At 35.5% G+C, this 11,668-nt stretch overlaps 3 protein-coding genes across 5 annotated transcripts; 1 reads left to right on the top strand and 2 right to left on the bottom strand.

Moving 5' to 3' along the window:
• Positions 1 to 446: 446 nt before the first annotated feature.
• fgf1a (fibroblast growth factor 1a) lies at positions 447 to 4,077 on the top strand. The gene is made up of 3 exons (XM_057349825.1): positions 447 to 792; positions 2,361 to 2,464; positions 2,543 to 4,077. Exons 1-3 carry the CDS (start codon positions 639 to 641, stop codon positions 2,738 to 2,740), a joined length of 456 nt encoding a protein of 151 aa, XP_057205808.1. The 5' UTR covers positions 447 to 638; the 3' UTR covers positions 2,741 to 4,077.
• A 111-nt stretch (positions 4,078 to 4,188) lies between these two features.
• On the bottom strand, positions 4,189 to 7,666 carry ndfip1 (Nedd4 family interacting protein 1). The gene is made up of 8 exons (XM_057349824.1): positions 7,426 to 7,666; positions 6,808 to 6,892; positions 6,348 to 6,478; positions 6,184 to 6,271; positions 5,657 to 5,781; positions 5,457 to 5,523; positions 5,224 to 5,330; positions 4,189 to 5,040 (listed from the first exon to the last, which is right to left on the bottom strand). The coding sequence occupies exons 1-7, from the start codon at positions 7,453 to 7,455 to the stop codon at positions 5,224 to 5,226; spliced, it is 633 nt and encodes a 210-aa protein (XP_057205807.1). The 5' UTR covers positions 7,456 to 7,666; the 3' UTR covers positions 4,189 to 5,040.
• Positions 7,667 to 9,164: 1,498 nt separating this feature from the next.
• gnpda1 (glucosamine-6-phosphate deaminase 1) lies at positions 9,165 to 11,560 on the bottom strand. Of its 3 annotated transcripts, none has more exons than XM_057349820.1 (7): positions 11,486 to 11,560; positions 11,032 to 11,187; positions 10,843 to 10,944; positions 10,585 to 10,767; positions 10,276 to 10,460; positions 9,693 to 9,867; positions 9,165 to 9,543 (listed from the first exon to the last, which is right to left on the bottom strand). In XM_057349820.1, the coding sequence occupies exons 2-7, from the start codon at positions 11,153 to 11,155 to the stop codon at positions 9,503 to 9,505; spliced, it is 810 nt and encodes a 269-aa protein (XP_057205803.1). In that variant the 5' UTR covers positions 11,156 to 11,187; positions 11,486 to 11,560; the 3' UTR covers positions 9,165 to 9,502. The 3 variants fall into 3 exon arrangements, with proteins under 3 accessions (XP_057205803.1, XP_057205806.1, XP_057205804.1); XM_057349823.1 differs by having other exon boundaries at positions 11,032 to 11,194; positions 11,486 to 11,547; XM_057349821.1 differs by having other exon boundaries at positions 11,032 to 11,206; positions 11,486 to 11,547.
• Positions 11,561 to 11,668: the final 108 nt, after the last annotated feature.

Below are 11,668 nucleotides of genomic sequence, written 5' to 3' on the forward strand. Positions count from 1 at the left end.
TATCTCTGACACATTCTTAAAGTATTTTAAAGAGAACATCATAAATAAGAACATTTCTGCCAACATCAAATGACAAATGAGTTCTTAATAAGCCATATAAAATAAACAATCTATATACATTTTATACACTGTCATTTTGTATATTTCCTAAACATTATAATGGCGTATTTATTTTTAGGTGAACTATCCCTTTAAGATCAACCCGTTTGTATTTGCTACTATCTATGACATATTAAAGTATTTGAAAGAGAACATCATAAATAAGAACATTTCTGCCAACATCAAATGACAATTTACTTCTTAATAAGCCATATAAAATAAACAATCTATACATTTCATACACTGTCATTTTGTATATTTCCTAAGCGTTATAATGGCGTATTTATAAAAGTGCGCATCCCAACGGAGTCTCGGGTGAGTGAACACAAACACTCGTCGTCATCAAATATTGGCTGCGCTTCAAAACACACAAAGCTGACTAGCTAGATCGCTTTCAGGGCCTCTCAGGCGCGTTCCCGAGCTAACTGTCTCCAAATACCGTCTCGATAGGTCGCTTGCTGGGTTTTGCGAGTCGTTATCTGTTTTCAGATAGAGCTTAATTTAGATAGTAGATCATTGATTTCAGACAGCACGGCGGTATGACAGAGGCCGATGTTACAGCATTTTCACCAGAGACTTTCGAGCTGCCCGACTACACGGCGCTCAAGCGCTTATACTGTATGAATGGAGGCTTTCACCTTCAGATCCTGCAGGACGGGACAGCGTCTGGGACACGAGAGGAAAATATCTACAGTGAGTTCAATGCTTCCTATACGTGCAAATAACCTTATTGTGGCTTCGAATATGTTACTTGGGGGGTTTTTTACACATGGAGGTGAAATAGTGATGGAGTTGGGGGTAATGCGGGGTGGATATGATATGATGTTCTTATTATGGAGTCAGCAGCACCTGTGATGTGCACACAAGTATACATAACACTTGAATATACGGTGCTTTTCAATAACTTTTTTTTGCTTTTGCATAAATGTTTAAAATGAGTGATGTAAACAAATAAATTAATTGCATGTATGTTTTACAAAAAGTATATAGAATGTATAATGTATTACATAAGCAAAATATATTTACTTTGATTAATATTGTACACATTTTAATAGTTATACTGTATATACAGTATATATGAAGAGTTTGTTTCCAAAATGAGATAACTTTTTAATTTTTCAAAAATCACGTTTTTTTATTGTGCATTCCAATTAATATCAATCAAACTGCAGTTGGTTGGTTTTGATTTAAGCCATAATCACTCAAAAAATACAGCTACTAACGCAATAAAAACATGATTTTTTTTTATTCTTAAAAATGGAGTTATCTCATTTTGGAACCAAACTCTTCATATATAAATATATGGAGCGCACAAGAGTGAGAGAGAGATACATACATATATCGAAATACATTTATTTCATGCCAAGTATACTGCAAATCCATTTTCGCTTAATGTACTTAATAAAAACACCATGCAATTGTACTTTTTGGTATACTTAAGTAGTATAAAAGCTTAAAAGTCTACTAAATTGAACAACTAATTTGTACCTTTATGGACTTTAATTGCGCAGAAGTAGTGCTAAAGTACAACTAAAGATATACTGAAGTATATTTGATTGTGGGTTGTTGATTGAAAGTGGAACTAGTGCAAGTATACTTCAGGTACACTTTAAATATCTTGTATTAAAAGACTGATATTATTCAAAATCATACAATCCTTGTCAAAAGTGACATTAAAACACATTTAGGCTTAATATTAAGAAATGTGCGTTGTGTACAAGTAGTACTCCAAATAAAGTTTACTTATAATTTTATATCAGTAAGTCTTAAGCGATATGTCAGTAAAAACATGTTAAGACATTTGAACTATACTATACTTAGTATGAAAGAAATGTATTTTAAATGTATTGCTTTTTTACTAGAGTATACAAACATGTTAATTGTGAAACTAACCTGTGTACCTATACATACTATATGCTGGTATGTACAGTATATGTAATAGAATTCTATATAAAAAAATCATTTATAACAGTTTATAAGAACTGTGACATAATGGCCCGGTTTCATAGACAAGGCTTAGCCTCAGGACTATGCCTTAGTTAATTTAGGATATTTAAGTCGCTTTTATTAAAAATGCCTTAGAAACAACATTACCGATGTGCATCTTGAGACATATGACATAATTTTAAGATATGTCAGGGCAAGATATTTTCAGTTAAGACAGCTCAAAATTCATTTTAGTTTGGGACTAGCCTTAAGTCTGTTAATCACCTGAAATACAAACACGTTACAAAGATTTCTTTGTGTGTTTGAGTTTATAGGTATACTGCGAGTTAAAGCCACAAGTCCAGGAGTGGTGGTTATTGAAGGAACGGAGACAGGACAATACCTCGCCATGAATGAAGATGGCAAGCTGTATGGCTCAGTAAGTCTAAAAACAAAACAAAAACTGTAAGTACACTGTATTAGTTTTACATCCATTACTTGTGTCTTGTCTTCACAGACATCAGTAACCGATGAAAGTTACTTTTTGGAGAGAATGGAGGAAAACCACTACAATACGTATAAGTCTCGCACGCATGGTGAAAACTGGTATGTTGGAATTAAAAAGAATGGGAAAATGAAACTTGGCCCAAGAACACACGTCGGACAAAAGGCTGTTTTTTTCCTCCCTCGACAAGTGGACCAGGTACAGGACTGAAGCCCATAACCTGCTACTTAAACCAATGTAAACAAATGTGAACTGACAACATGCACTCAACTTAAACTGGAAACTAACACTAATATGATATCTCCTAAAAATAATCGGCCACTTTATAAGGTATAGTTTGCTAGGACAGCGTTCAATTCCCTTATGCTTTCAGATTGAAGAATCGTTCAGAATAGTTCTTCATGAGCTTTAACCGGTCTGGTCATTCTCCTCTGATCTCTGTTATCAATAAGCCATTTTTATCACAGAATACTGCTATTCACTGGATATTTTTCCTTTTTCGGACCATTCTCTGTAAACCTTAGAGACAGCTCTATGTAAAAATACCAGTAAATCTGCAGTTTCTGAACTACTAAACCAGCCTGTCTGGTACCCACAACCATGCCATGTTTAAAGTCACCTAAAGTGATAGTTTACCCAAAAATGAAAATTCTGTCATTATTTACTCACCCTCTTGTCATTTCTAATCTTTATGACTTTCTTAAGATATTTTGAAGAAAGTTGGTAACCGAACAGCACTGGCCCCTATTAACTTTCAAAACCAATGCAATTGAATGCAGGCCAGTTAACTTTACTTTCTTCAAAATATCTTCCTTCGTGTTCTGCGGACGAAAGAAAGTCATGCAGGTATGAAATGACAAGAGGGCGAGTGAATGATGACAGAATTTATCACTTTAAACTATCACTTTAACTCACATTTCTTTTCCATTCTGATGCTTGGATTTAACACATGCTATACACAATGTGCATGTTCCTAAATGCATTGACTAGATACTGGTGTTAACATACAATTAAACAAGTATACCTAATAAAGTGGCCGGTGAGTATTATATCATTACTTCAGTAAATATTCTACTAAATCTTGAATGTTGCCAGATCAAAACTTTATTTAAATATGCACTGATCAAAATACAAATTATATAATGCACTACTGTGACAGTTAAAGGTTTTGTAATTTATTTTATATTTTGCTTAAAGAAAGTTTAGTTTCAATGTAGAATTTTAAATTGTGTAGTTTTACCTGTACTGTATTTCTTTTCACCAGCAACACATACAGTATATGATGTCAGTATTCTGCCTTGTGAATGTACATTTCTAGTTTTATTATCTAAATTATCATAATCATTTAATCTGAATTGACCTGTGTTGAGCTATGTAAAGACTGTTGAAAAATGATGAATATAAACTGCAAATAAAACATACAAACAAAACGTATCGACAAGAATAATTCAAGCATACTGTACATTTTCATGTGTATACATCATTTTAATGCAGCTATTAAAATTATAGTTAGACCAGACATTTGAGACCAAAGCAAATAATTTTACATCTGCAAATAATCTTACCTGTTTGTTTGATTAATCTCTGTACATTTTTGGCAGTGTAACAAAGGCAATGCATTCAGACGTGCGATACTGACAAATGCACAAAGCAATCTGTGGTGTTGCCATATAGGTTACATTTATTAAACGTTACTTGACAAGTGTAAAACATAGAAATCACAAACACATGAAGCACTATCTCATACCAGACTTTTCCATAAAAATAAAAAGGTCAATAATTCATCTGCTACATTTGGCATATAAAATATTCTAGATTAAACCCGATCATTGATTGATTAAGCGCGTAATATATTTCAATGTGCTAGAATGCTGAATCAGCTTTAAAAGAACCCGTTATTAATCTAGACATATCTTGTGTTTAATAACTACAGTTTTGGTCCACTTCATGACTGTTATTTGAGATGGGTTTAAGTATTGTTGATGCTTTTATCGTTACAAGAACCCAGCAGTTGTTTTATGTTAATATAAATTTGCTTAAATGCATTCCTAATGTTTAATTCAGCTATCTTCTTGTACACCTTATATACATACTCTTTTCTAAACCACAAAAGAAAGATCAGTTACCTGATTTACTCACAAAGTAAAATTACAGCTTTCCCACAAATTAAGAAAACATTCACAGAAAGAAACTGTGTGTGACTGGGAATTTCACCAAACCAAATTGGCATCACTGGTTACTGAAACATAAAATGCCAAACACGTGCAAATTTAAGTACTAAAAATGAATGCATATGACTGCACTTGGTATGAAGCCCCGAAGGTTGTTGGAGGAACTGAAATATTTTAGTAAAAATGCAATTGTAATTAGATGTACGATGTAAATAACTGAGAGATGCAGGGCTGTAGAAAGCAGATGCTGTCATTTATGTCCAGAAGATTCAGAAAGCTGTAGGCGGCTTGCTTAGATTTCAATGCATTGATCATTTTGCAATTATCCTGAGGAAACATCTATTCACAAACAAACATTTTGTCATTTTAAAATCAGGAATTATTTCAAACATTTAAAAAAGTATATATTTATATATGTATGTACATTATACTCTCAAACATTTAGAAAATTAAAAGCTTTATTTTTGAAATTTGAAGCTAATCTTTATTCATAGAACCTGTTAATAAATATTGATTATTTACCTAATAGATAAAAAGAACTCGGGTTCGAGGAAGCGTAGTCATAGAATGATCTGCCATGTTGCGAACTCTGGAGTAGTTCACAAACCCCCGGAAAAACAGCAGGAATCCTAAAAGGAATTTTACATAACAATTCATACTGTGTAAATATAACCCTTCACCCATTTCTTAAGGCAAAGATAAAAAACTGAAATTGTTTATTTACACTGTACTTCTTCAACCAAATAAACACTCACCTACAACCAGGAAAACCCACCAAAGCCAGTACTGCCCATCAAAATATCCAGGGAAGTATGTGGAAAACTGTTTAAACCACAGAAAAAAAGGATCAAAATCTTATATTAATAAACCGCAAATATTTTAAACCGTGCTGGATATTCCAAGCAAAGAAATAGTGAGCACTGTCAAACAATGCAACATTAACAACAGGTCTTACCCTGACAATCAGAACCCATTTAACCAGGGACAGTCCGAAGCCAGATATCGCCCCATAGCGACCAGCAGCAGAGGTGGTCAGACAGAAGGAGAGGAAGAAGCCGATCCAGTTAAATAGGAACGCCACTGAGAACGTAAAGAACACAGAGCCATTAACATACTGTACATATTGTATCTGCTGCAGTGTTGTGCCTTCATGTGTATTATGCATTCATTATTCATCCATCATTCCATCTATAATAAATGACCGTGTCAATAGAGATTTGATCTATTAAAATGAATTCCATTAAAAACAAAACAATGACTTGTCCTGTATGCAGGCCCAGTAAACAGAAAGCGGCCACAGCTGGCAAGCGACAACCCACAAAGCAATTTAAAGCCAAGAAAAGGCAAGATCTCTGGTATGCCCCACCCTAACTTTGTTTTAATAGCAAACACAACAGGGCAGGCAAGAAAATTGCATTTGTCAACTTGTTTTATGAGCTGTTTAAATGGACAGATGTCAGTGTGAGTGCCGTGCACGCTTACTGAAAAACGTCAGCATAAATATCCCATCGTTTCCGACCCGCAGCTGGTCTGTATCGTCAAAGCCATCTCTGCCAATAAAGTCTTCATCCTGAAGCGAAAGTACAAGGCGTCACACGCAAGTATGCTATTGACCAAGAACAATCCCAGATGGTTTACACACTAACCCTTTCAGTGACCAAGGGAACAGTGGATTCAGCTTTGATCCTCTCAGCCTCGTCGTATGATGGTAATGTTGTGGCAACATTGTATGAGGGGGGTTTGGGAAAGCCTTCGTCCTCTTTGTACTCGAAAAAAGCTACAAAGGCATAAACCGAGTATGGCATCATTGGGGTTAGAAAAAAGTGCCATTTTGATCCATTTTGTGCCTCTTTTGTTATGCTAGTACACTATTCCTTTTCAATAAGAGGGAATATGAGCTTTTGCTATTGTTGACGTTCACTGCCAGATCACACCTCAAGCATTTCATCATCCCTCCATTTTCAACTAAAATAAATCTATTAAAGCTACAATTTAGCTGAAAGTCACAGCTAAAAAATTATTATAAATGATACACTAATATTTATACTGTTTTTAGACTAATAATGTGTTAATATACACGGACAGGTGAGATCGCGAATCTGTTACCTGCGTTACTCGCTGCAAGGCTGCTGTAAGGTGGAGGTGCGTCGGTGGCTTGTTGAAAAACCTCCCCTTCTTCCTCATTACTCAACTAAAGTAAGGAAATAAGTGTGAATGTAATGCCATTTTCAGTAAGACTGAACAATTATGCTGATTTTGATCATAAAAACGAACATTTACACCTAGAGAAGTAGGCTATTTACAAACGAAACAGGTGCGCCTCGGCCTTGGAGAGTAACGTTACATTACTGTTTTTGAGTCAAAAACTGTTTACTGTTGTTCAGACTAGTACCCTACTGATTTGACAGACATAAATATTAGTAATGAAGAGTATATGCGTTTTATTAAATTAATATACAATTAACAATCTAATTTATCAACCAAACTTCCGGTTTGGTTTGTTTATGGTTCGCGGAGGAAGAAGGCCGCTGCTGAGGTAAGCGGACGAATGCTAACCAGCTAATTAATCTGACTCTGACAGCCTCTGTCCTGACACACACCATAATCCAAACCCACAGAAGTTATTTTTGAAAGCAATTCGAGTCTATACATTCCTGCAAAACCAGTCATCTGTAAATAAAACAACCTGATGTTAACAAGAAACCAATGATCGGTTAACCTTACCTGCTGATATCCACTCCTTTGCTCTGTCATTCTTAGTTGTGCGCCGATCACTTCAGCTAACCAGTCATACAGCACCAATACTTACTCGTTTACCTTTAGCGTCAGTCGATATGACGAATAAATACCTGTCTTCGCTGGGTTTATTTAATCTGTTCTGGTATGAAGTCAGATAGCCCAGATTGGCAGCACTAGGCTAATCTATAGCCCAAATAATGGCGACTGCTCATGCTCAGTTGGCTGCAGTAGCGACCTCTGCGGCCGTGTTCTCACATGATAGTGAGCTGCCTACCTAGACAACATTTTTAGTCAGGTCGGATAAATTATTCACAATCCTTACCTGTAACTATTAACTAGTGTAACTAGTGTTCATGACGGCGCAAAGATTATGTACGAAATAAGAACAGATGACAAACTTGGACGTTGAAATTAAGTATCTGAGGAGAAAAACAGCAGCTGCAACAACAACAAATATTATGTGGCCCAAACCTAAAGGGATACTTCACCCAAAAATGAAAGTGTCATCATTTACTCACCTCCGAGTTGTTCTATATCTGTATACATGTCTTTGTTCTGATGAACACAGGGAAAGATATTTGGAAGAATGCTTATACCCAGACAGATCTCGCCCCCATTGAGTAGGAAAAAATACAATGGTAGTCAAAAGTGCCCCAGAACTGTTTGCTGTCCTACATTCTTCAAAATGTCTTCTTTTGTGTTCAACAGAACAAAAAAAAACTTAAGTATTTTTTCCTATTATGGTAGTCAATCTGTCTGGTTATAAGCATTCTTCCAAATATCTTTCTCTGTGTTCATCAGAACAAAGAAATGTATACAGGTTTGGAACAACTCAAAGGTGAGTAAATGATGACAGAATTTTTTGGTTGAACTTTCCCTTTAACTTCCGGTAGACCTCCGGAAACTGTTGAGTAGTTTTAATTTTATTTGATACAATTAATATACAATAAAGTATTAATAGAAATGTGTATTCATGTAAATTAAATATAAAATAAATTGTTGTTATTATAACCAAACACAGACTGGAGGTCAACTTTGGGCCAGGCATGCGCATCCGGTAAAACCGTCTTTATCAAACTGTAGCAAAATCGTAATAATTGTTTTTAAATAGTATAGTTTTTGTGAAACTTACTAGAGTAGGCAAAATATTAAAGTACGTACATTGTTTACTAGTTTATCAATTTACTTTAGTTAACACTACATAATACTATAGTATACTACTACAATATACTAATATACTATACTATGATATAATTATTATATTCAACAGTATACTATAATTTACTACAATATTATTACTATACCTGTACAATACTAAAATATACTACAATAAATTTTCATGTGGGATGCATTACTGCCATACTACCTTAAAAGAGCAGCGTATGAACTCTGGAGGGAGTTGCAGAATTGTGTTTCATAATGTGGCCATTTGAAATACACTAGGCAAATAGAGCAATAAAAACATACTTTTTGTGTGGTGTCCCCTTCTTGAAGTGCCCTTCATGGGTGCAAACTCTGTGTCTGGAATTTGTCCACTCCAACATGTGAATTCATATGTATAGTTGCTGTAAATTTCCTTTATGAATTATCATTGTCAGCAGTAGCTCCTATGTATTAATACATGCCAATAAAAGTAATAAATTAAATGTTCCTCTGGAGTCAGGCTGATTTCACAGCACGTGAATCATTTGTAAGTTATTTAAACGTAACTTTTAAGTTTTTTAGTGAGATACTGAAACGGTTTTTATTTTGTAAGCACATGATAGAAAACACATCCTGTCAGTTAAAAATAAATACAGTACAGTACAGTATACTGTTGTGTAGAAATGAGACACACAAGTAATTCCCTTCAAACACCAGTTTATCAATAATGTGCCACTTATTCACTATATTATTCCATTGTGACTGTGTAATAAGTAGTATAATATTCATTATTCAAAATCAGGTATGTTTAATAACAAAGTATAAACTTTATCAAAAAATGAAAAAGAACTAAATGTGATCAAAAACACAACATTGCTAAACTGCGAAATCTGTGTAGATTCTTCTCTTGACTGTAGATCTATAGCTCGTCCACCATCTTATTGTGCACATGCATCATGCCTGAAAAAAAACACACCAACAAATGGATGATCTAATTTTCTCGTATTTGATATTCTCATGTTCACTCCTGCATTCTCTCAGCAGATATACTGTAGTAGAAACAGAAAGAGATCACTGAACCATGTAAAGCATGAGAGGGCCTTTATTACCTTTGAAATACTTGACCGTTTTGACCCTCAGCTCCTGTGTGGCATCTTCCTCACACACAAATACAGTCTGAGGATGCTGCTGGAAAGCTGATACAGTCCACATGTGATTTACTCCCTCTTCTATGGCTTTATAGAGGGCAAATGCTTTATGAGCACCCGTGATAAGTACCATGACCTAAAACAGAATACAAAAATGTTATGTGTCAGATCTGCGCACAACTAAAATGATTTTTCTCTTTGCTATTTTATAAACAGAACTGTGTTGTAGAAACAGACAGACTTTCATCTTAATTTTTAAAGAAATCAGATATAGCAAAAATATAGGTATACATAATTGTTTACTTAATAAAAGTAATAGATTTATATTCGGCATTTCTTGGTGAATTTAAAATGGGTAACAACTGCAGATTTTAGGTGCTGTAATAAAAAAATGTAGGCCAACCTAGCCCTATATTCAACTAACCCAAAAAGGATTAAATAAATGTGTAATTACTGTGTCATACAACATCAATGGTGGTCGGAAGGACATTTTTAGAATAAAGTGTGTGAATTCATAAATAAAATAATATTAAAATAAGCGTACCTCCCGAGCATCCATGACCGTACCAACACCAACAGTGAGAGCCATGGTGGGGACTTTAGAAAGATCTCCATCAAAGAAACGTGCATTAGCCAGGATCGTGTCCATGGCTAAAGTCTTAACACGTGTTCGGGACACAAGACTAGAACCGGGCTCATTGAAGGCGATGTGACCGTCAGGTCCAATACCTACAACATTAACACAACACTGAGAAAGTTATGCCACAATATTTTATGGTAGCTTACCAAACATTCATCTACCCGTAGACCTTTATCAAATGACTTCAGGTCAAAGTTTAATCTACCGTCTCACCGCCAACAAAAAGTTCAATTCCTCCAGCAGCTTTGATCTGGGCTTCAAAGTCCTGACATTCTTTCTCTAGATTGGACGCGTTGCCGTCCAAGATATGAGTGTTCTCTGCTCGGATGTCAATATGCTTGAAGAAGTTGTTCCACATAAATGAGTGATAACTTTCAGGATGTTCTCTAGGAAGTCCTGAAAAAACATTCACTTAGTGCAATGTTACGACCGAATATATGACAGCGGCGTCAACCCTTGATCCCCACATACCTACATACTCATCCATATTAAACGTTTTCACATATTGGAAAGATACTTCTCCCCTCTTGTGATACTCGATAAGTTTCTTGTAGCATCCGAGGGGAGTGCTTCCTGTAGGAAAATAACCCAAACACTGATGGATCACAGACATGGATTCAACAGAAAATATGCCATGCACAAACTGTTTAACAATCCTACCTGTGGGAAGTCCGAGAGTGAAGAATCTGTCAGGACCTGGATTGAATTTTCTAATCCTGTTTCTGATGTATTTGGCAGCCCATTCGCTGACCTGGTCATAGTCGTTGAGTATGATGAGTTTCATGGTGTCTGCGTGGAGCGATCAGGTGAAACGACCTGCAAACTCACATGCAGACTTTAGCCTCATTATCGTTAGAATGGGACGGAAGTGAAGTAATAATCGAAACTATAAACACAAATGTACAGTCGTGTGTGAATGACAGCGACGCGACGAACTTCGACGCTTCCCTGAACACTGAAGGCGCGCGGTACATTCGCCGATAACGGACGCTTGTGCCATTTGTAACACGAATATAAATTGTATTCGTTTAAGTTGAACTGAAACAATAAGATACTGTCAACACGTGAGCAAATTAGAAGGTATCGTCAAGTCTTATGTTTGTTAAACACTTACCGGATGATATGATGTGTTGGTTTTCATGTAACAGCTCCGCAGGGCAGAGGAACACGATCACGTGATTCAGGAAATGTTGCGGAGTTTGCGAATCTAGCATTTGAGCTCCAAATATTACAGTGACTTACAAAACGAGTCAAGCCATTTTAAGCTTCTAGTAGCTAATATATTATTCAAACAAAC

Source organism: Triplophysa rosa, linkage group LG13, assembly GCF_024868665.1.
Source record: "Triplophysa rosa linkage group LG13, Trosa_1v2, whole genome shotgun sequence".
In the NCBI taxonomy this organism is placed as follows: domain Eukaryota; kingdom Metazoa; phylum Chordata; class Actinopteri; order Cypriniformes; family Nemacheilidae; genus Triplophysa; species Triplophysa rosa.